At 44.1% G+C, this 25,849-nt stretch overlaps 1 protein-coding gene across 5 annotated transcripts in view; it reads left to right on the forward strand.

Annotated features, from left to right (window-relative positions):
• Window positions 1-25,849, forward strand: part of CDC14A (cell division cycle 14A) — a 109,827-nt gene that overhangs the window by 66,203 nt on the left and 17,775 nt on the right. For all 5 annotated transcript variants that reach the window (XM_088451291.1, XM_088451293.1, XM_088451289.1 and 2 more), the window contains 5 exons: window positions 5,217-5,279; window positions 5,467-5,554; window positions 8,311-8,541; window positions 12,376-12,514; window positions 13,910-14,069. In XM_088451291.1, the coding sequence (XP_088307417.1) occupies window positions 5,217-5,279; window positions 5,467-5,554; window positions 8,311-8,541; window positions 12,376-12,514; window positions 13,910-14,069 (681 nt within the window). The remainder of the gene's footprint in view (window positions 1-5,216; window positions 5,280-5,466; window positions 5,555-8,310; window positions 8,542-12,375; window positions 12,515-13,909; window positions 14,070-25,849) is intronic.

Genomic DNA, 25,849 nt, shown 5'->3' on the forward strand with positions numbered 1-25,849 from the left:
CCCAGTGATGGCTAAAAAGGCACAAAAAAGACGCCCAGCGCTAGCAGAGTCCCACGGCACCTGGTGTGCCGAGAGGGGCTGTTTAGAGTGACTGCAAATATATTTCTGCTGATGGTCATCATCTCTTAAGGGGCAATTTTTTTACACGATTTGCCACGATTCCGACGAATTGTGGCAACAAATTGTGTAAAATATGCCCAAATTGTGAGTTTCCACTCACTCACTCACACAGGTCGTACATCGCATCTTCAGATCTGCCGTGCTGTAGGGCAGATTTGCCAATCTCAGTCACGATGCACTGGAATAGTTAGGAGGCACCAGGGGCGGATTGGGCCACCGGGACGCTGGGCCATTTCCCGCTGGGCCGAGCCCCACGCTCCCCTTGGGGCCGTGCCGCTGCGCTCCCTTCCCCCATGGCTGGCCGATGACTGTAACTGCGGCTGCTGTGATAGGAACTTCTGCAAATGCCCAGAATGCTCTTCAAGCCGGAGCCGCGGTAACCAAAGGTGCTGACAGCCGCGCTGCCTGTGTGCTGTGGGCGGCCTCCCACAAAGCGAATGACCCATCGGTAGCCATATCTGGGACAGGGGCCGGCCGGTCAGATATTGGTTTACACTGGCTTGCCCCTCCCCAGGGACCAATGCCCCTCCCCAGGGACCAGCCAACCTCCTCTTCCTGCTTCTGCCTCCTGGGCTGATTCATTCACTGCCTGTGGCTGTGCCTCCTCTGCATCCCCTCCTCACCGCACTGACTCTCCCGGCTTCCTGCTCTCTTCACAGGTAGTAAATAAAACAGCAAATAACATTTAAATATGTATATGTAAAAGTTTCACTTGCGATGTCTGACACTACATTCATATTTTATGTGCAGGTTAATGTACTATTCTCACTTTCTCAGCCATTGCCTGTATAAAGTTGGATAAAAACCGTGCTCACTGGGCTTGATTTAGCAGAGGATGCAATGATTTAGCAGAGGACGCAATGGTGAAATTACACAGAGCAAACAATTGCTTACTATTGCGCATGCGCGAATGCCGCACTGCGCATGCACAGCAATTGCAATACGATTACGTTCGCACAGAGGATCCATGCGCAAAGTGAGTGACAAGTTCAGAATTTGGGGGGGTTGGTGGTCAAAAAAACCCAGACTGGTCTGAGTGTATGAACGCTGTTTCATGGGCATGCATAAATTAGCCATAGAGATTGCATGCGCGTCAGGACAGCTGCAGTGTTTGCGGTTGGCAGACTTCATGCTGAATGATTTGCCGATATGCGATGATGGTACCAATGATTACGGTGTTGCACATCGTCGGACGGATATGAGAAGGCAGCAGTGCGCTTTCCTATGATCGGCTGTGCTTTGGTAGGCATTAGCATGCTTTAGCAACTGTAATCCGTGAGAGAATGCAGTTACGATTGCATTTCCGTCCTCTGCTGAATCAGAGCTCCGCCGGACGTCAGGGCTCTTGTGCACACGAAGGTCATGCATGTGCATTGCTAAGAAAGGAGCAGTGAAGCTGTTCACAGAGACAGCTGATTTTCGCATCAGCTGTCTCCGCACCGGAGCAATGATGAGTTGCTCCAGCGTCTGCGGCTAATTAGAATGTTAATTATCGGACGCAGATGTAGCATAGTATGGGCATTATTTGAGTGACATGGGTGTGTTGCTGAAAGTGGCTGCGTACAGATACACCGGATCACTCAAATTGGAGACCATATGAAGACAGATGATCTGCATCTAGCATAGGGCTGATGCAAGTTTAATGGTGCGACCTATGGTGGCATATAAATATGCACAAAGTATAATTACAGCGTCTGTAGACACTGACAGTGGGCGTCTCAGTCCTTGCACATTCAGACACACAGCTGACAACCAGGGAAGGGCTTTGTAGCAGCACCAGCATAAAGTCACAGACGCCACTGCAGCAAAACACAAAAGGATCAGCACGACTGCCTCCGACTTAGAATCAGGCCTTATGAGGAAGGTGTTTTCTAACCCCCCCTCTACAGACCACGCCCCCTAGACAAACCCCACCTTCATTAGGGCTACTTCCAAAAATTTCCTGGGCTGGTTTTCCATCCCAATCCGCCCCTGGGAGGCACAATAGATCGTTTGTCACATTGCACAGTTTTTTAACACCAAATCGTGCCCACGACTGCCGGGGAGCTGCTCGGGAGAGTTCAAGGGGAAATCGAACACATTGTCGGATCGTAAGCAGATCGCCAAGTGTGTAGGCAGCGGCGTATCTACCCATTGGCCAGGATGGCACTCACCAGCGGCGCCGACCAAAGGGGGGGCGCCGTCCAGCAGTGCCACCAGTAGCCAAGTAGTGGACAAGTCCCCCGGCCCCACAAGTGTAGGGCAGACTGCAGTGAGAGCGGTCTGCCTTACACCGTTTACAAACACACAGCCGCCAGCAGCGGCTGTGTGTTTGTAATAGCAGCCAGCTAATGAGAGTCAGACAGACTCTCATTTGCTGCTGCATCGTCCGCAGAGGGAGCCGGCTGGAGCTCACTCATGAGCCGTGTTCCAGCTCCCCCCGCAGCATGTTATGGGAGAGACGTCATACGTCATGACGTCTCTCCCATGCAGGAGAAGAGCGGCCGGGACTCAGAGCAGACAGCGGCGGTCGCGTCATGAGCGGGGATCAGGTAAATTGATTTTTTTTTTGTTCTTTGTGTGTGTGTTTGTGTGTGTAAGCCTGGCACTACAGGGGGGGCACTGAAATAGGGGGTGGCAGCTACTGGGGGCACTTTATGGGGGTTGCCACTACTGGGAGCACTATATAGGGGTGGCCACTACTGGGGGCAATTTAGGGGGTGGGTGGCCACTACTGGGGGCAATTTATGGAGGTGGCCACTACTGGGAGCACTATATAGGGGTGGCCACTACTGGGGGCAATTTAGGGGGTGGGTGGCCACTACTGGGGGCACTGTATAGGGGTGTCCAATACTGGGGGCAATTTAGGGGGTGGCCACTATATAAGGGGGACTACTACTGGGGGCACTGTATAGGGGGGGACTACTACTGGGGGACACTGTATGGGGGACTACTACTGGGGGCACTGTATAGGTGGGGCTTCTACTGTGGGCACTGTATAGGGGGGCTACTACTGGGGGCAATGCAGCATAGGGGGGATTACTATTGGATGCACTGCATATTGGGGCGCCAGTCCATTACATTGCCAGGGGCGCTTGGATCACTAGATACACCCCTGTGTGTAGGCACCATTATCTTTACTCCAGGCAGTATCCAAAAAGGATACACCTCCCATGGGGATTCATCCATTTCTAATTATGTAGCACTTACGTGAACATGCAATTACTGTACTCAGCATATGTTTGCTGGGTAGGGCCTGGACCCATTCGGCCTCTCCAGGTGATATAAATAAATCTTGATGTGTACAGAGAAATACAGTAACATTTGTGGTGCACACACGCTGTACAGAAAGGCATACTTTCCGCAAACAAATTGACTCATGCTAAATTCTAAATGAGGCCTAAAGTGTTTTGTGCTATTAGAGGCTGATTGGTATAGGGCCTGGGTTGTCTGCTAAGCATGTGCAGCAATTATTTCTATGTTGTCACTAGGGTGTACTTCAAAAGTCTCCCTAATCATGAGTCCATTGCTTCAGTGAGAATGTCTGTTTAGCACGTTACATACTGGGGCCTACTATGATGACTGAGCTCTAGACTAAAGCAGGCCCACTTTTGTAGCACCAAAACGAAGCAGAATTTACAGTTTTAGGGGCATAATCTTAAAATTGAGGTATGATTAGGTGGATCGGGGTCATGGTCAGTTTTTGTTTATTATTTTTTTGTCCTCTGGAAATATTGGAATCCAGGCTAATGATGGTATTTTGCCTCAGCATATACCCATGTTATGCTCTGAATACTCATGGGATTAGCTACTGGCTCAGATGATTACTATTTAAATGGATTTCAAACAATGAATTGCTCCTGCAATGTAGTTACATATTTGCATATAGTACAGATGATCAGTGACATATACACATCTAATTCCACAATACATTCCTTAAGGTGTGTGGTTTTCCTCAATGGAAGCACTCTAGGTTCAGTAGGCCTGATTCAGAGTTATATGCTAATGCTGCTACACCTATGGATGTGCGAGAATATGCTATGTGTTGCCTTTCACATGCTTCACCTCTTTATTGGCCCTTAATTGTGTATTTATCATACAGTGCATTCTAGTATTTGTAAATGGGGTATGTTTATTATTTATTAAACTAAGGCAGCTTGTAATTTGGCCCAGATGCTAGTGCTGGACTGCCAGGGAACACCACAGGGCATGTACATTTCCTAACGTCACACTCAGTGCTGTTCAGTCAGGTATAAGGCTGTGCAGACCTGCGCAATATTCAGTTTGCACAGTGTATAATGTTGTATGTGTTTCGGTGAGCATGGTCTGTGTTTGTAGTTGAATTCTATATTAAGACTACATCCAGACAGGCATTATTGCAGGTCCCCTAAGCCAAGTATAGCTAATGCCATCCTGAAATGTGACGTTAGCTTGCTGCAGTAAAAGCTGTGCTTCTTGCTTCATGTTGTATTGAGCCAGGCCATCGCAGCTGCAATTACACACACACAGGTCTGCTGCGAAAATATGGTAATGACTGCCATCGCAAAGCTATTATAGAGACGGCCAAAGCCAGCATAGAGACGTCCACTACCGCTTTTGCACATCCGTAATACTTTGCAATCCTGCGTATACATCAAGTAAAATCGGCCCCTCGTGCACAATTACAACAGTTCTGACCTTACTCAGAAATTGCTAACCTCGTCGCACACAGTCAGTACACAAGCTGCATATGCTGTCGCAGTGGCTGATTTATGCACGCCCATGCAACGGCGTTCAAACGGACTGGCACGCCTGCTTTCTCCTAGCACATCCCCGTCACCACCCCCAAACACTGACGTCCCGTCCCTCTGTCTGCGATGGCTTTGTATCTGCGGGAGTGATCGCAGAGCAATCATAATGCTAACTTGCGCACGCACACTGCGGTGCATACGCATGTTCAGTACTCAACAATCTGCAAGCTGCGTACGCTATTGCAGTAGCGATCCATGCTGAATCAGGCCCTCATTTCACATTGGTTCATGTAGTTGTCAGGTCATTAACAAGTTACTCATATAAAACAACTGAATAATAACTGAAAGTATGTTTGATATTGTTTAATATATGTGTCTCTTCTCCAGGCGCTGCACCTCGGCTTCTTTAACTTTGAAAGCTTTGACGTGGATGAATATGAACATTATGAGGTGGGTTTATCTCCCTAATGACTACAGCAAGCTTCAGTCACTTGGAGCTCTGTGAAATGGCAAAGGGTGGTATTTACACTATAGGAATATGTGTTGTGTGTCTTGTATGACACATCTAGTTGTGACTGAGCCTGAGGAACACTAGATGGCGCTCTCAGATTTCATAGGACACTTCTTCTGTTCACAGAGGGTGGAAAATGGAGATTTCAACTGGATCGTCCCAGGGAAGTTTCTGGCATTCAGCGGCCCTCATCCAAAAAGCAAAATTGAAAATGGTAAGGGTTAATAAGTTTGCAAAGTTTCATCAGATTCTCACTTAAGCTATACCTTCACAATAATTGTGTCCTATTAGTTGAGCTGTAAATTAATATGGGCCTTAACAAGAATATATCAAGAACTAGACATCTGCTCATTAATTGAACTTAAATTGTGCATATATTGACATTTTTTTTACTGTTTTTGCTTAATAATACCCTCTAACTGTGCCAATTTTATCAGGACACTCCCAATTCACAGATCTCAAAATTAGTGGAGCTTACACTAAAGTGGGTGGGGTGTCATCCAAAATGCACAAAGCAGAGCAGGGTTTCGGTGGAGCTTATTTTGTCTCACTTTTGCCTGTCTAAGGAGGCAATTCAATTTGGAGCGATATATGGTGTAAGCATTGGCTGGGTACATCGCCAATACTTCCAGTAGCGTAACATTGGTCATTTAACTACTCGCCCCTATGGGGATGTGAGATAAAACCAGCGATGATGAGTTCACGATGCGCCACCGTTACTAACGCTCCCACGCCATGCCAATGACACATTGCTCCAAACTGAACTGGTCCCCAAATGCTGTGTGATGTGGCTTCATAATCTCTGTAGCATTTATCTTTCCATAAGCCTAGAGTGTTTCTTCTCAAATCTGTGTCTGTGGAAATTCCTTTGGGGTTGATTCTGAGTTGCATGCAGAAGTGACTGCGTCGTTTGCTGCATCTGCGTCTTATGGTAATTCCGCGGCCGATTTAATTACTATTGAGACACCCACTAGTAGCGTCTTGCGGCGGATGTGCGGTTCCGTTACAGTGCGTCTTTAGATGCACCATCAGACACTCCATCGAAACTTGTACCAGCCCTGGCAGGTGCAGTTTCTCCGTCCGAGTATGGCCTCCTGTGTAAGCGATTTATATGCTGCCACTTACAGCGACACACCCACATCTGCTTAGCCACCCCCGTTTCCTCAGGGGAACGCCCACTGAATCCCACAGACCGTGCGTCCGATTCTGTTTTGCGGCCATGGGTGCTAACAATCGGGATGCATGCACTGGGTGTCTGGGATGCATTCGCTGAATGAAAACATCGGCCAACTGCGTGCAGCATCGATACTGTGTGCGATTCAGAACCAGGCCCTTTATGTATAATGAGGAAAATATACCTACATAATAACTGCTGCAAAATGTTACATGCTCCAGTGTCCTGCACACGTTAAGATCCTAAATCATTAAGCTGTAGAGAAAAGCATTAACTTAAGTAAACCTGGTCTAAGAAGGTTCTATACTATGACAGGAGTTAAATGCACTAGAACAGTTTTATTGCATGAATTCTCCTACATGCTGTAGATGTGTTACTAAATTACCTTTCAGAGTTTAGCTTGCTTATAGAACCTTTGTCTCATAATCTACTTATCTCCTCCTATAACCACACATGGATAAGATGTATCCACGTGTGATAATCCTCTCACAATACAGCAGTTAGAGGTTGTGACCTACTGGCAGGTAGAGGCCTATTTGTCATGGGGGGATCTGCATTATGTGACTTTGGATGTATTTAGGTGAAAACTCCTGAATTTGCCCATTCCTTCTACAGAAAGATATTAACATTATTACACATCCATTTCTTCATTTCACATAAACTAATAGCAAGGGAAAATAAATATGTAACATTGTATGGAATTTTGTTATTTTCTGAATAAAAGCTGTTGTCCAGGTATCATTCTATTTATGCTTATCTGTGGCCTTAGAAAGATTGCATCAATATCTAATGCAGTGTACACACTACTAATATATAGTTTGTTTATTCGAACGACGAGCGATATATCGGTACAGAATCAGCTGGTATGTACACAGACATATCAGGTCGGCCCTGCAGCACAGTTGATGCCTGGCTGACTGTGTGTACGGCGACCCGCTGACCACTACACTGGCTGCAGAGACCACTGACACTGACATCATCTGGGTGGGCAAATTTAATCACCACCCAGTTGTGATGTCTGACCCAACATATCAAGCGGCCGATCGGTAAGTGTGTATAGCTTATCAAATCGGCCGCTCAGTGGGTGCTACAGCTGGTCTGTCGCTTCATCGGGTAAGTGTGTATCCAGCTTTAGCCAAATCCGAATTAACCATGCACTGATCCAGATTTCACCATGCACTGATCCAGATTTCACCATGCACTGATCCACATTTCACCATGCACTGATCCAGATTTCGCCATACACCGATCCAAATTTCACCATACACTTTTAAGCTTTGTAAAATATGATGAAGAAACATTCATTTAAAACCAAATAATAACCCCATGCAAAGTACCATTTTCTGTGGCAAGCCTGATGCTGCCAGCTATTTCCCGCAGTACACATGCACAATACCTCATCATTTCAGTGGGATTGTCTGATTACCGCATATGCACTTATATCCGATTGGTGTACAGATTATCAATATTGCCATCCTTTCCAGTCTGTACTTTCAATTTTAGTGCCAAGTTTTATGCTAAGAGATGATCATTTCATACTCGTATCATACAAAGAATAATATCCAGACATTTTATCGTTAATGATCAGAAATCAGTTATAAAGAATAAATAATACCACGAGTGACAGGTCGCCTCCTCTTCCTTTAATACTTCGCCAGTAACATGTAAATATAATTGCAAATATTATCTGTAATATTTTGTCATAATCAGCTTGTTTTAGGTTATCTTTGCTATTCTTTTACACTGCTGTCCAATGTTTAATGCACTAATTCACTTTTGTTTATTTTCCCCTGAAGGTTACCCTCTTCATGCACCAGAAGCGTACTTCCCATATTTTAGAAAAAACAATATCACTGCTGTCATCCGGCTGAACAAGAAGATTTACGATGCCAAGCGGTTTACAGATGCAGGGTTTGATCACTACGATCTGTTCTTCGTGGATGGGAGCACACCCAGTGATGGCATAGTACGGAGGTTCCTGAACCTATGTGAAAACACAGACGGTGCTATTGCTGTACACTGCAAAGGTATGCTTAACAAGTGGGACCAAGCGGCAGCAATACTACCTGGGGGCATTGCTGTGATATAACATATAGCAGAAGGCCAATTTTGTTAAATCTGACTTGTGACTTGTTGAAGTCAATGTCCAAGTTTGTGCTTCATAAAAAAAATGCTTACTAGTCTATCGTAGTTTAGTGGCACCCTACCCAATAATGAGCACGCAATCTGCCACGTTAGCGTCTTGGCAATACATTGTTTCCAGGCCCTACACATGGTCATTGTACCACTTCTGCCCGCCAACCTAATATGTTTTCGGTTAGCGCTGGAACTTACACATGCTTCTGGACAATGCTTCTACACATTGAGTAGAAGCAGAGCAATACAGTGTGGTGGTGAGGATTTGCTTGGTGAAACCAACACGCTAGAAGGGGGCCAACAATCACACTAAAACAGACATGTTGGCAAGTGCTTTTTTTTTTGTGTAAGTTGTGCAAAACTGGAACTGAAGGTCATTTTATGTACCTGGTGCAGATTTTTTGAGATCCTATCTGTAATAATTTATGAGCAATGGCTCTTTGGATGAATTGGGCTTGCTCTATGGGGGTGATTCAGCTTAGGACAGAATTGCAAAGCTACACGCAAGAAGCTTTGTAATTCCCTCCTTGCTAATGTGCAAATGCAGCTGGAGGTGTATGACACTGCGACTGAAGTCGAAGGCTGGGATCACGATCGCGACCATCGGGTAAGCCTCAGCTTACGCAGGCTGGCCGGCTTGCGAAGCCAGGAAACTGCAGCCCCTGGCCTTGCCACTCCTGGAAAACGGGGTCGACAAGCCTTGTTTCTGGGGACGTCGGCCAGCCCCGCCTCCGGACCGTCACGTAAATTCTCTGCTTGTCAATTAGGAAGATGCATAGCAGTGACTGCGTGTGATCCTGCAGGACATGTTCTGCACATTCACAGTACGGGCCCTGCACACGCTCAGATTCCCAATAATCGGGAATCTGCATTCAGCATTGCACTTGCATGCAATGCTGAATTAGCCCTTATATACGCTAATCTCTCCTCCACACTGCACAGTAGGATAACTATGAAGCAGAGAGGAGCTATCAGGCTACACTATCCTCACTCCCAGGCTGGCTTTCTCACAGGTCTCCTACAGTGCAGTATGGAGGATTCTGGCATTTTACGTATAATGAGCACATGGTGAAATTCTGTTGGTTTGGGGGGTGTTTAACCATGGGCTTGATTCAGAGTTGTGAGTGAGCCTATGATCCCGCAGAATGGCCGCTGGAACTGAGATGCCGGAGCCATATTTCTTGCATACAGGATTTCAGACGTAGGGTGTGACATGTCCTGAAGCGGTCAGTTCACTCCTGCGTTCTCTGCCAACACTCCCCGTTACCTCCCCCGCCTGTCAGTAACACTGCGAGTAAAATGTTGCTGCATACGGCTACGGTAATGTACCTTGACGCGGTTTACTGTTAATCACTCAACTCCATAAACATCAGCATTGCGCACATCTCTGAATCAGGCTCTACATTGTGCACAAGACACTTTGTAGTAAAACAATAAAATGCTAAAGTTTTCCTCTCTAACCATTGCCAGAAATCTGGAGGGGATGGACATCAGACCTCAGCCACTAGGACACTCTGTGCACCTTCCAGGCAGACTTTATATGGGGCATCAATAATCTAACTGCAATAGCTATCTTCAGTATATAAAGCTGCTGTATTCAATGTTGAAGAGGGGTAACCAGTACTAATAAACAGAGAAAAATATTAAGAATATTGTAAAGGAAATAAAACAACTTATTTCACATACAGTATATTCATATACATAAATAGCAAAAATAATATAAACAAGAAACAGGCACATTCTAGTGCAGTAAGTAAATTGCAAAGTGAAATGTAACAAGAATCATGAAGCTAGAGTTTCACTCTTTGGACCATGTATATTTCCAGCTACACCCACATAACAGTTTGTGCAGAGATACTTGGACATGGCCAAAATCCAGACTGTATATGTCCTGTGAATGTGGTCTGTTATGTGCGAATATGTTTAGGCATATTTGTGCAAATGGAGATGTACAGCACACCTGCATAATGCATTCAAAGCACCATCAAGTCCGTTAGTTTCTTACACTTTATAATATCACCTGTGTCCACCAGGCTGTGCTGTTTACTCTAATTACACTAATGTGCACACTTCATTCTATTAGTGGACTCGAGAGACTGTTCAAGTAAATATTTCTATTTATGCTAAAGTAATTAATGTGCACTTAACACGCTCCTTGGCTCCCAGTCATGTAATTATAACCATTGGATGGTAAATGTGTATTTTGTTCTAGAATCTCCCTGGAACAGAGGACTGTAATTCTTTAGCTGCTAAGCAATGCATTACTGGTCCGTGGCAATCAAGAAAAATAAAATAGTTTTGACCAATTTTCTCCCCCTAATAGTTCATAATGCATGTTACTGTAACACAGAGAAATGTATCAGCCATTAATACACAATGTCTATTTTATTTATTGTTAAAACAGTAGTTGGAGCCTAGGTGTACTTGATCTACTTGTGAATAGTATGAATGTTCGTGATGATATGGTGATATTAGTGCTGGATTCTTTCTTTTTTAGAGTCACAGGGGTATATTTACTAAAGTGTGGGTTCATAGAAGTGGATATGTTGCCCATAGCAACCAATCAGATCATACTTATCATTTATCTAGCACATTCTAGAAGATAATAGCTAGAATCTGATTGGTTGCTATGGGAAACATCTCCACTTCTATAAACCTGCACTTTAGTAACTCTATACCCCACAGATTGCTTTGGGCTTCACGAAGTCATAATCCGTACCTCTTCTGTGGTTCTCAGCTGTCCATGCTCCTATTCGCCTTCTTTTAGTGGCAGAAGCCTGTTTCAAGCTCAATCTTTGTGTTTGTGTGTGTTTTTATTCTATAATGTGGTGTCTGTATTGTGTGCAATGGCTTATTCATTACAAACCCTGGTACCACCATCTCAGACCATATGCTAAAACTTGCTTTATGTATTGTGCAAGCACAGATATGAAAAAGGAACACATGATTTCCCAGCAGTAGTCCATTTAGCTGATAAGAAGTTTGCTTAGTAATCGGAAGTAGTGCAAGATATAATGTTGTGTTTACTTATTCCCTAAATATATATTTTGTAATTTTTATGAATTTGACTAACTTAATCAATTAGGGCTTGTACTCATGGGTGTATGTATATGCATCTGAGGTGCGTAGCTCTGGACTGCATTCACTGGATGGTGTCATTGGTGGACCTCAAATTTGTGAGCTATTGATCACTGTGAAGGCTGCTTTATCTGTTCTCGGTGAAGTATTAGATGGACTCTGAATGCAGCTTGCTATACTTTGATTCCATCCAGCATGCAGTCAGTGTAGACCAGTGGTGTCAAACTCGGGCCCTTCAGCTTTTGTGGTACTACATATGTCAGCATAACCTGCCACAGTTTTAGTATGCCATAATAGCAAAACTGTGGCACTGCATGCTGGGATGTGTAGATCCACTGCAGCTGGAGGGCCCGAGTTTGACACCACTGGTGTAGACAATGTTTCTCAGCACGGAAAAGTAATCTACAAGTACATCTACAACTACCCATGAGAACATAAACTTAGTGTGCCCAGTATATTAGCAACTGTTATAATAAAAGTATAAAGTCCAGTTATAATGGTTGGCTGCATAATAAGCAGTATATAAAATTCTGTACCATAAACAGAGCAAATGGCTACAGTAAAAATCACCAACTTGCACCACTTCTCGTACCCGGAAGAACCCTGACAAAGCTCCTGACCTTGTCTGCTTTTATTATTACCCATAGCTGGCTTAGGCAGAACAGGCACCCTGATCGCATGTTACATCATGAAGCACTACAGGTTCACACACTCGGAGGCCATAGCATGGATCAGGATATGCCGACCCGGTTCCATCATCGGCCCCCAGCAGCACTTCCTAGAGGAGTAAGTACATGTCCATTGATACAACACCACACTCTGCTAATCAGTGCAATTCCTTCATAGTTTTATTGAAACATGAGAGCAGTGACGGAAACCACAAGTCATGTCTCTATACATTATACCCTGTATTCCCAATTAATATTATTTTGTGCATCATCTTTTGCTTAGACTTGTCCTGCTTTGTTGTTAAGTGTATGTCCGCTTGTCTATTATGAGCTGTTATGCCAACCTTGTAGCTAGCATGGGTTGCCATCATCATCTGTGCTGTGAAGTTCATGGTGCTTTGAAGTGATGGAATGTACCCATGCTCTTATCCCCACCACATTCCATTCTCTAGTCTGTCACAGCCCTGCTCCTTGTCAGTCAGGCACATTCAAGTGTTGCCTGCTAGTACAAGGCAAAGGCATGTACAGGTGATGGCCACTTACATAGCACAAATTCATGGGCAATAATATAACACAAATATATTAAAAATATATCATGCTTTTACAGTATAATAAATTTAGATGTAAGCAATAGAAATTATTATGCAATATAACATAAAGTATTGCTAAACAGCTAATGTATAATTAAAACATTCTAATTTAGTTTCAAATGATTGCACATAAACTATAAACATAAATGATTTTGATAGCCAAGATAGAGACATTAAATACAATTCTGCACAAAACCATCTACAAACCTAGCATGCCATAAATAATGTTCTTACTACACATCTATTTCCACTAGAATTGAGAGTCTATGTCGAAAGTGAAGTCAGCTGGATAATTATTTAATATCAGCAGGGTTCTATCTGATCTCCGTCGTCATGTATACCCCAACAAGTCATATAACAGCTGAAGCATGGCGGACATGCTTCTGTGTGCCATGGGTACTGCATTCCCCATCCAATGTAATGTATTGTCTAACAGGGGTGGGCAATAAGCGGCCCCCCAGCTGTTGTAAAACTACACATACCAGCATGCCCTGCCATAGTTTTGATATTTGACCATGCTAAAACTGTTTCAAGGCTTGCTGGGATGTATAGTTCAACAACAGCAGGAGTGCCGCTTATTGCCCACCCCCCTAGATGATGATTTTTAACCCCCGGAGGATGCAGGTTTCTAGCTGGAAAGCCATAACATACAGAAATGTTAGTGAGCCATGCCCGCAAAGATAACCTATAAGACAGTGGTAGCAGCTCAGCTAGAAAGACGTTTATGACCCCTGACCCTTCTTCGTCTCGTTGCATAAATTGCACAACATGGGGCAGCAGTGATGTATATTCATTGTCGAGGACTGTTAGGGAGGCCCCTTCTTGGGAGAAAATATTCTGCATAAAAGAGGGAGCATGTTTTTAAGTGCATTACGTTAAAGTGAGTGACATTCAAAACTATATGAAAAGCCCTTTATTCCTAGGAAGCAGACCTGGCTGTGGCTGCAGGGAGATCTCCACAGAAGTAAACAGAAACAGATTAGACTGGAAGATGGAACAGTAAACCGGATCTTATCTGAATTTGAGGATTTGTCTGTGGGCAGCAGACTAAGTCGGCATCACAGTTTGGATAGATCAGGAGAGGTAAGTCTGCGTCTATACACTTTTGCAGCGGTAATGCTAAAATCTACTTTATTGGAACATTAAATGCAAATTTTCATACTGAATCACGGTTATTTAAATAAACCCTGCACCTTTTGTGTTCTTTCAGTGTGCAGCAACCCCATTACATATTATTGTCTTATCCTTTTATTAATATTATTATCTTACTCTTTTTCAAATTTCCTAATTGCGCAGCATAAAACCACATTGCACTTATTTCGACTTTCAACATTCCTTAGGCACTTCTCACAGACCACTCACAGCATACTTACATTGTATGTCCATAATAAGTACTACAACTTACATTAAATATATTCGACCAAACATATATCTTTGCCAATATAACATGGTACTTGTAAGTTTAATTTTAGACGTTCTAGCAATACCTGACATTGTGTGGACTAATATTGTTCAGCTTTGTGGCTAAGGGTAACCTAAACTTTTATGCAGTCTTGTGACTGTCTGATCTGTCTGTACCATTTCAAACTTTATTTTGTATTTTTTTTTCTGCAGCTATTAGCTTTGTGCATGTTTCAGTCATTTGCTAATGCAGATTACAAGCAGTTTGGTGATGTTTCAGAACATAGTGTTGCTATTGGATACGTGCATTCAGTGGTTGATGGGATTTGTAGTTTGTTACAGTTCTTGCAGGCTGCTTATTTTACTGATAGGGCTACATTTGAAAAGATACAAAACCAGAACCTGCTACGTGGATGTTTTTTTCTGGGTACACAATGGTACAATACAAACACACACATTTTTTGAGCAAATATTAGATTTATTATAGATATAGATAGATAGAATTATCTATTATTTATTCCCCGTAAAAGTGTACAAACCACCTGCAACAGTATACTATTACACCATGAAATCAGTGTATGCACAAACTAGCATATGTTTGGGTGAGTTATCACTTGAAGAGGAAAGATCCAAACACAGAACATGTTTAATCTGTTTACAGGTATTGAGTGTTGTAGAAAGATACATTTAACCAAGCGCTGACAGTAATAGGAAATGACACATAAGCTTTGAAGGCACATTATTACAATCATGAAACATTTATTGAATGCTTATACAAATATGTTGTCATAGACATACGGTACTATATAAGATCCCACCTAGAATGATGCAATAGTTGAGATCACCGGGGGTGTTATAAATAGTCTGCATACCTGCAGGGCTTATGCTAAATATTTTGCTGCCTTGTGCCAAGTATCAACCTGACATAGTAGCCTTTAATGTTTACATAAAATATTGTATTGTTTGTCCATTAATGCAGTTTCCAACATTTGGAATACTTTTGGATTATACTCACTTATAGAAAGAATGTACACAATGCGAAGATTTAAACTATTACATTGTGTTTATTTTCATAAAGATTATGAAAAATGGGGGAAATGCAAATGCACACTCTAAGCACTAAGAATACTGATTATCAATATATATATATATAATAAACTCCAACAATGAACATGTTTTTTTTCAATAAGGTTCTTAGTACATGTTTGGCTAGCCCAGGAGAAGGGGGTTTCACCTTCAAGTGTGCCTCAAATACACACATACATAGCATACATCTTCACAATACTGATGGTATATTTGCAAAAAAATTGAAATAATTTAATGGATATTTTTCTGAGGATGAGTAGAGTAAGCAGTGATTTTTGGCAGTATGTCACGCTAAATTGAATTTCCCCGAAGTAATAAAAAGCACAGCTTACTACATAGCTATAAACCCCACAAAGCATTATAATGTGAATTGATATTTTTACTACGATGGCAATTTAAATTTTTTTTGCTTCTGTGTCAATTTGACCTGTGCAGCGAGGCCATTGCTACACTATAACTGGACAGTAGGAACGGGCACCAAAAATTGAATACATCAGGGATGACATTAGCCTTTCTGTCACCCGGGGCAAGAACTCATGATGGCACCCACCATCCCCATCCCAGTGGATAGTAGTAAACTTTTACCTTTATTACCATCACAAAGTTCAATACAGATAGTATCAGTGACTCCCATATACAACAGACAGCATTGGTGACTGCCATATACTACAGACAACATTAGTGACTGCCATATACTACAGGCAGCATTACTGACTGCCATATACTACAGGCAGCATTACTGACTGCCATATACTACAGGCAGCATTACTGACTGCCATATACTACAGGCTGCATTACTGACTGTCATATATTACAGACAGCATTAGTGACCATATGCTACAGACAGCTCTATTGTCCGACATATAATACAGCATTAGTGACTGCCATATACTACATAGCATTAGTGATCGCCCTATATTATGAACAGCATTAGTGACCACCATATACTACAGACAGCATTTGTGACTGCCATATATTACACAAAATTAGTGACCACCATATACTAGAGACAGCAGTATTGACCACCATATACTACAGACAGCATTAGTGACCACAATATACTACAGACAGCATAAGTGACCACCATATACTACAAACAGCATAAGTGACTGCCATTTACTACATATACTACAGACAGCATTTGTGACTGCCATAGCCTACAGATAGCATTATATACTACAGACAGCATTTGTGACCACCATTAATTACAGACAGCATTAGTGAGACAGTATGAGTGACCGCCATATGCTACAAACAGCATTAGTGACCACCATATACTACAGACAGCATTAGTGACTGCCATAAACTACTGACATCATTAGTGACCACAGACAGCATTAGTGACTGCAATATACTACAGACCGCATAAGTGACCACCATATACTACAGACAGCATAAGTGACCACCACATACTACAGACAGCATTAATGAACGCCATATTCTACAATTCATTAGTGGCCACCATATACTACAGACAGCAACAGGGAACTCCATATAATACAGACAGCATCTGTGACCGCAAGTGATCTTATCACTATACAGTAAGGTATCTTAAATTCCTCTGCTTTATAACACGGCTGTAGCCAAGCACCTTAGCTTCATAAAAAAAAAAAATCAATGAGGAAATACAAATGTATTTTTCTTTTCAAAATAAGGTTTGCTATTTGTGTAATGATAATGTTGCAGCAGTGGCATAACTAGGGTATTTGGAGCTCTAAAATGGAGGCGTGTCAACATGACACATTACCATTTCTCGTCACTCAAGAAACATTCCTTTCCATTCCATATGCACCTTAATGCCACCAGTAGTAGTGCCTCTCTTGCAATGCCCACTGTAGTAGTGCCCCTTATGCAATGTCCTCAGCAGCAGTGCCCCATGTAGTAGTGTCCCAATAGTACCCCTTATACAATGACCCCATACAGTGCCCCAAGTAGTGGTGCCCCTTATACAGTGCCCCCAGTAGTGCCCCTTATACAGTGCCCCCCAGTAGTGCCCCTTATACAGTGTCCCTTACACAGTGCCCCCAGTAGTGGTCCCCCCTATGCAGTGCCCCATATACAGTGTCCCCAGTAGTGCTTCTTATACAGTGCCTCGAGTAGTGCCCATTATGCAGTGCCCCCAGTAGTGGTCCCCCCTATGCAGTGCCCCCAGTAGTGGTCCCCCCTATGCAGTGCTCCCAGTAGTGGTTCTCCTTATGCAGTGCCCCTTAGACCGTGCCCCCAGTAGTGGTCCCCCTATGCAGTGCCCCTTATACAATGCCCCCAGTAGTGCCCTTTATACAGTGCCCCCAGTAGTGCACACTTATACAGCGCCCCAAGTAGTGGTCCCCCCTATGCAGTGCCCCTTATACAGTTCCCCATATACAATGACCCTTATACAGTGCCCCCAGTAGTGCCCACCCCATGAAGTGCCCCCAGTAGTGCCCCTTATACAGTGCCTCCAGTAGTGGTCCCCTCTATGTAGTGCCCCTTATACAGTGGCCCCAGTAGTGCCCCTTATACAATGCCCCCAATAGTGCCCTTTATACAGTGCCCCCAGTAGTGCACACTTATACAGCGCCCCAAGTAGTACATTCTTATACAGTGCCCCCTGTAGTGGTCCCCCCTATGCAGTGCCCCCAGTAGTGCCCCTTATACAATTCCCCATATACAATGACCCTTATACAGTGCCCCCAGTAGTGCCCACCCCATGAAGTGCCCCCAGTAGTGCCCCTTATACAGTGCCTCCAGTAGTGGTCCCCTCTATGTAGTGCCCCTTATACAGTGCCCCCAGTAGTGGTCCCCCTATGCAGTGCCCCCAGTAGTGCCCCTTATACAATTCCCCATATACAATGACCCTTATACAGTGCCCCCAGTAGTGCCCACCCCATGAAGTGCCCCCAGTAGTGCCCCTTATACAGTGCCCCAAGTAGTGGTCCACTCTATGCAGTGCCCCTTATACAGTGCCCCCAGTAGTGGTCTCCCCATTATAAAGTGCTCCCACTAGTGGTTTCCCTATGCAGTGCCCACAGTAGTGGTCCCCATATGCAGTGCCCCCGGCCTGTAGTGCCCCTTACATAATACATATACACAGACATAAACATACACAAAATACTTACCTGAAACCCCACTCCTGCAGCCGCCGCCGCCATGTGCTCCTCCGTCCTCCCGCTCGGCACTATGGGAGAGACGTCATGATGCCTCTCCCATCACCCACTGCGGGAGCCGGAAGGCGGAGCTCATGAGTGAGCTTCAGCCCGGCTCCGGCCGTGGGTGCAGCAGCCAATGAGAGTCTGTCTGACTCTCATTGGCTGCTAAAACACACACAGCGCTGCCGAGTAGTACGAATGTAGTACCCGGCATCGGCAGCGATGTGTTTGTTACTGTGTAGTACAGACCGCACTCACTGCGGTCCGCACTACACTGACTTTAACGGACTGCGGCCGGCGGCACGCAGGTCACGAACCCCAGCCGACCCCCCTGGTTACGCCACTGTCTTGCAGTCTGAGCAGGTTTGCTGTTTTTGCTAGGGAAATGGTAGACAAGTGCTGTTCAAATTCTTCACCCTTGCACCTATTGGCTGGAGGGCCAAATATATGAAGTTTCTTTTAAAATATTACAAAATGTGTTTCTTTCAGTGCTTTAAAAAATTACTAAAATAAAATCAAGGTTAAAAATTGACCTCCCCTGGAAAATCTGACTTGTAATAGAATTTCCTTTGTACAACTTCAGTTCAGCGCCTATCAATGTGTGAGAGAGAGCTATGTAGAGTCAATAGATTTGACTGGCGTTGACCCAACTTTCTTGTCCAGCAGTCAATATGAAGGATTCTTTCAGTGGACCTTATCAACAGAGTAGATAATGTAATTTAGATTCTAGTTTCTCTCCTTTCAGTAAGAAGACCTCAGGCATGTATAAAATCTGCCTTGTTTGATCAGTCAGTCTCCCATGGGAGAGAGCAAAGCAGAAACATCAGATAAAAAAAATCGAAAGTACCAGTAGTGCAGTATAAGTAAGGAGATTCTTAGAATAAAATCAGCAGGCACTCTACTTAAGAGAGCCTTGTAGCAGGCAAATGACAACAGTTCCTTCAGTCTTCAATCAATGTATTTATGAATTATTTCCCCTACAACAAAAATGCTTAAAATAGTATAATACTGTAATAGTTAAAATGAGAGTTCAAAAGTAAAGAACGCGCAAACAAGACAGACATTGGAACGCACACATTAGGTTGACATCCTATCCTGTTCTGCAGTGTCAGAGAGTCAGTAAATGTTGATCCCGTTGTTGTTACAGAGTGTAGCCACTTGTTACACATTTCATTAACAGTCCACAGCAATAATAGTCCTAGCAGGGGATGTGAAAGTTCCTAGTGTTGTCTGATTGGATGACCTCTTGTTACATGGTGTGGGTATCGCAAACATTTGCATACATAATACATCCTTGAATGTCATTAACAAATAATTTTATAAATAAATACATGATCAAAAACGTCACAGTATATTTCTTCTAAAGCCTTTACTTCTGACAAAATTCCATTAACACTGAGCTGTCACTGCTGGTCATTGTTACAGCACTTCTCTGTATTTTGGTAAACCACATATAAAGCAGGATAATTACAGGCGCACTGTCTCTTATTTGAAATACTCGATATGAGCAACAGGATGATTCCAGGCACATGATAAAAGAGAACGTAAAAAAAAAAAGAATCTGAAAAGGGACCAAACTCAAACTTGCATGATTAACATAAAGTAGACACCTGTCACCACTGGTGGTCGTTAAGCTCTGTGTAGTAAGAAACCAGACATAGGATATTGAAGGGACTCTAATGCTGGGTATACACTGGCAGATACATTGGCCTATCAATTGATCGGCAAATATAACTTGTGTGCGTCTACCAGAGTGTACCAGCGATATGTCTATGAAAGACGTCATTCACAGACATATCGCGACGGCTGTGCTGCACAGCCGATGCTCAATATATCTGCAGATATATTGGGTCATCGCGCTGTGTGTAAGGAAGATCAGCCCACCGCACCAACACTTGCAGCAGAGGCTGCAGGGAGGGGGTTGCGACAAGGTCCCCCGGCCAGCGAGACCCTTGGCAAGATGACAGATGCTGGTTTTTCAGTGCGTATGAACAACCATCATCTGCAGATATATTTGCAGATCACTCGATCTACAGATATATCTGTAAAGCTGGGTATACACTCTACAATTATCGGGGCGATCCGCCCGATATCCGCGGATCGCCCCGATAATTGTAGCGTGTGTGCAGATGACCGAGGGTTAAATATCGCTCGGTTGGGCATGCCGGATCTTCCAGCATGCCCGTATGCTGCGATATTTGTGAGTTAAAATGTCGGCCGCATCGGGCAGTGTATGCCCAGCCGCGGCCGACAGACAGACATTTCCTGTGTTCCTTCCCATGGAAGGAACAGGGAAATGTCTCCTCCTCCGGCGGTGGAGCGCAGATGTCGGGGCTAATACACTGTGAGATATCTTGACAGTGTATGCTGTCGACATCTGCGGGCTGACAGATAAAATGTCTGTCGGTCTGACAGGCATTTTATCTGGTACCAGCTTAAGGTGTGTACCCAGCTTAACTCTTATTGTAAATTATTGTACATGGAAAGAAGGACATCGTAAAAAAATACACCTGGAACGGAATAAGTCAGATAATCACATATTCTACAGGTGACCATCTTGACACTGTCCCATGCATGCTGTGAACCATGAGTGTATGGAGATGATTAAAACATGCAATTAAAATAAAGACCTATCATCTGTCAGTGCAGATGATCAGTATAACTCTGCTCAGTGTGAAAACGTAATTGTTTTCAGTACATATCTGATATTCAGACACATAATAACATAAACAGTTGAATTTAATTATTTATGAATTAGCACGATCACAAACACTTATACCCCTTTTACACCAGCGCAAAAACCTGGGTTATTGCGGGGTCTACACGGGTTGCAGCTCTGTGTAAAAGGGTCCCTGAAAAATAACCCGGGTCAAGTGACCCGGCAATCCAACTGTTAGGATCTGCGGTTAACAGATAATTTTGGTCGCAGTTCCCAGGCTTAGTTGTTGCTGGGATACTGCATTAATTCCTGTCTGTCTGTGTGCTGATCTCATGTGTTCAGTAATTACTGTCTCTGTGCAGTATCAGCTGCACACTAATTGATTGTCTTGTCTGTGTGCACAGGCCAGGTGCAGGAGTCTGTAATTAGGGAGGCCTGCAGGACTTGCTCTGTTTGGACCCTGTATCTGTTAAATTGCAGTCAGCCCTTCACTCCATGCCGGTGATAGCGTTTCTCATGTGTTTCCGGTTGTGGCCAGTCTCCTGTTTGTGTCATTTGAGTTCCAGTTCTCTTGTTTGCTTTTTCCTTGTCTGCCGTTTGTACCATCCAGGTGGCACGGTCCGCATAACATCTGCTGTTTGCCGCTTGTGTCATCTAGGCGGCACAGTGTGCATTCCTGCTCCCAGCCGCTTGTGTCATCTCGGCGGCACAGAGTGCACCCGCAGTCCTGAGTGCGCAATCCAATCCACCAACACCTGTGTCAACCCGGCAACATAGGCCGCACCTCAACATCCTAAGTGCGCAATCCAGTGCACCAATGCCTGTGTCAACCCAGCGACATTGGCCACACCTCAACATCCTTAGTGCGCAATTTAGCGCACCAACGCCAGTGTCTACCAGCCCTCAAGGCTGCTACATGGCCAAAGCCACATCCAATTCAGGTCAAAGGCTGCCTCTCGCCAAGGCTTACCAGCCCTCAAGGCTGCTACACTCCCAAAGCCGCATAATATTCAGCCCAGAGGCTGCCTCTCGCCAAGGCTTACCAGCCTTCAAGGCTGCTACACGGCCAAAGCCGCATCATGCTACTCAGCCCAAAGGCAGCTTTTCACCCAGACTTGCCAGTCCTCAAGGTTGCAACACCTCACCAGCCCTCAAGGCAAAACGGCCACCGCTAGCCAGGTATTCCAGCCCTCAAGGCTGTAGCTGGACTTTCCTGTTATGTTCAGTAATTATCATCTCCAGTCTACAAGGGGTACCCAAAACCTATCTTTTTACCTAATCCTTCGCTCTACAGTCATTGGCGTCGATTCCCTTCAGGAATTGTTACACCAACCCAGGTAGCTACCAGGGTCGGACCCAGGATGGACCTGGGTAATGCTGCAGTGTAAAGGGCACAACCCGGGTTATCCGACCTGGGTCATGCCTAGAATGAGCTGATTGGTGGTTGTGGTGCAGTCACCTCCTACTTTTTATGATCTCACAAGTTTAGCAGGGCAGACCCAGGTTCAGTGTGACGGGCTGACCTGAAAATAACCCAGATTGATGGTGCTGTTTCTCGGGTTTTTGGTGGAAAAGAGGTATAAATTAAAGTAAGGCACGTTCTGTTACTTACAGTAAGGTAATCGTTAAAGGAAGCATGGTGATTAATGTGCATGTAATCGCTCGCACGATGTGTATGTAAATTGCGTAGGCAGAGCAATGCATTAGTATGCCCAGTATTTCTTAGAGAGTGATCACATAGTGTATGCAGACACCCACCAGCCTGTTTTAAGACGCCCACTTGTGCACATCATGCCCCAGGAAGTGTATGCAACCATTGGTACATCGGGTAACATCGGATGCGATCACAGCGCTTGAGGTTGACCATACCTTTCCGCAAGCACTGCGAGCACTTCATTGTAAAAACAAGCCAGGTGATGTGTTCTATGATGCTGTCTTATAATTATGCACACCTCTAAATCGCCGTTGAGATGCTCAGGCACGCCTGCGTTTGCACCTCCACTCCCACATTTTCAATGGCCAGCCCTTGTAGCCACCTACAAACGGCTTCCCCTGTCACTCACTCTGTTGGGCTGTCTATGCACAGCGAGCGAACGCATTGTGTACTTTCGCTAAGGTATGCACACGCGCACTGTGATGCATACGCACAATGCATACACAAAGCATACTATTGGCAGCAGCAAGTGGGTCTGAATGAGCTCCTCTGTTTGGAACAGGATCAAAACATATCGGACCCGATGCTGAGGTGAACGCAAGTTGTCAATGAGTGCTCCTTTATTTTGTGCATAGAACTAAGGGCATCATTCAGCTAGGCTAACAAGTCTGCGGATGCACGCATCCGATCGATGTTTGTGTTCTGCGCATGGTATGCCCTGTAGAGTGACTGCGTGCACCGGCTGCTGCGATCGCTAAAGCAAGTACAGTGGATACGCAGAGCCACAGAGAAATGACTGACAGGAAGTGCCGTTTGGGGGTGGAGAGGGGGGGTGGACGTTTGAATGCCGTTACAGGGGTGTGCATAATTAAGCCCCTGCGATGGCATACGCAGTCAGAGGTCTAGATGGTGACAGGAAGTTTCGCAGTTTGTGAGCCAGGTCAAGCTCAACCACAACTGTGCATATGGGTCCGATGTTACCGATGTTTTCGCTGAATTGCAGATGTATGTAGTGGGAAGTGGGCGGCTTTATAAGCTGGTGGTGTCTTGATATAGTGCTGCTATCATGGTGCGATATCAGTCATTTGCATAATTTTGCAGTGGACTTGCGATCCTAGCTGAATGATGCCCTAAATGCATATATTCACCTGTAGGCAGAGTTGTACATAACTTTGTGGTGCACCCGCCCCCTTCACTACGCTTGGTTTGACCCTCATTATTATCAGGGTGGTTATACTTTGTGCACATGATACACCTGCAATCCTGCATGTGTATGCATACATCCAACTGTGCATATCCTGCAATGATGTCCACATGCTGTTGCTGAAATTTGCCAACATGAGAGAACCCCGTTAAAGCCAGTTATGCCTCTTCAGTTACAATTGGAGATGCATAGGTGTTTTTACAGTGGGTGCAGGGGGCCCCAGCAAGTGGGTCCCTCCTCCGTTGTGGCACCATTTTCCAGTGACTTGAGGTCAATGGTTGGGGAGGCATACATGGAGATGGGTCTGAGTGCTGTGAGCCTGCCTCACCCCCTACTCACTGTAACTCTCTCCTCACTACACTAAGCTTCAGTGTCCATTAGTTCTGCTACCTGTATCACTGTGTCTTCTCTTGCTGCTTCTGACTGTGCTCCGATCTCTAAACATTGCAGTGCACTTCCCGGTCACATGACACATCCAAAGTGTCCATCAGTGCTCAAGGCACGCCCCCCCATACTCAGAGGCATGCCTATATTAGCTCTCTTCCTGTGCAGCTTACTGCCCGTGGTGTGTCCCGGCCCCCAGCTTTAAAAGCAGTGTCTGACTATACAGAAGCGAGGCTGAGTTGTTGCTGCCTCATCTCTCGTCTCCCTGCAGTCCTAGGGAGCTTCACAAAGCTGGTGAGTGTTTACTTTAAAAATGATTACTATAAACAAAGAAGATGTGTATAAGTTATACATTTCTTCTTTGTATTATTCTAATAATTTTTATATCAAATCTCAGGAGTATGACAGGGGAGGCTCTGCCTACCCTGACTTCATGTCCCTGTCATCTTCCCAGTAACATCTTTGGGAAGATGTCACCATGCAGTGATACATTCAACTATAGTTAAGGGTTTTATGAAAGAAATGTTTAATTCTGCTATGTTACCATCATTACTAATAAGACCTAGGGCTTTAATTGGATGTTAGTAATGTCCTGTTATATGTGGCTTGTACTATAAAAGTTTTACTATCACATGGAGCAGGATTATTACAGAATGATCATTTGCACTAACAAATTACCACTAGTTCACCATTATTTTTCATACATTATTTTAACCGTTTCCAATATTAAATTTAAGTTTAGCACTTGTGATCACGCACGGTGTACATTATTAAAAGCCTCTCACTGCGTAGTACAGAGTTGAATCAGTTATCTATATTAATACATATTATGTTTTGACCATTATCGCATTGCAAACCGAGTTCACATAATTCACAAACCCGAGCTATAATAATTATACCGTTTTCCTTCAGTCCTCACCTAATACCACATGTACCTTGTGTTTTTTTATCAGAAGATAAGGTAATTATCTTGTTTCCATTAATAATTATGTTAAGTAATAGAATGTTAGTTCAATTAAATATTCGTTTTCATGCTATTTCACACATAGTGGTAAATTTACTATGATTTGTGTTGGTCTCGATTTGCATTTTCGGGTGATAATATAACTTTTTTGCAAATCGGGAATTTACTATCATTAAAGTCGGGTGATTTGTGTTAGTTTTGGTGTTGAAATCGGGTGGTTTAATGCCACAAATTCGGCTGTTTTGACCAATAGAAATAATATCACCATCGGCTCAATTCGGAAATACTTTTCACTTATTTCTGCCTAAATCGGGAATTTACCATTATTCATTTTGCAAAAGTCAGGCGTTTTACACTCAAATCGGGGACTCAATAGAAGTTTC

This window comes from Taudactylus pleione, unplaced genomic scaffold (assembly GCF_031769625.1).
Source record: "Taudactylus pleione unplaced genomic scaffold, aTauple2 ptg000546l, whole genome shotgun sequence".
In the NCBI taxonomy this organism is placed as follows: Eukaryota; Metazoa; Chordata; class Amphibia; order Anura; family Myobatrachidae; genus Taudactylus; species Taudactylus pleione.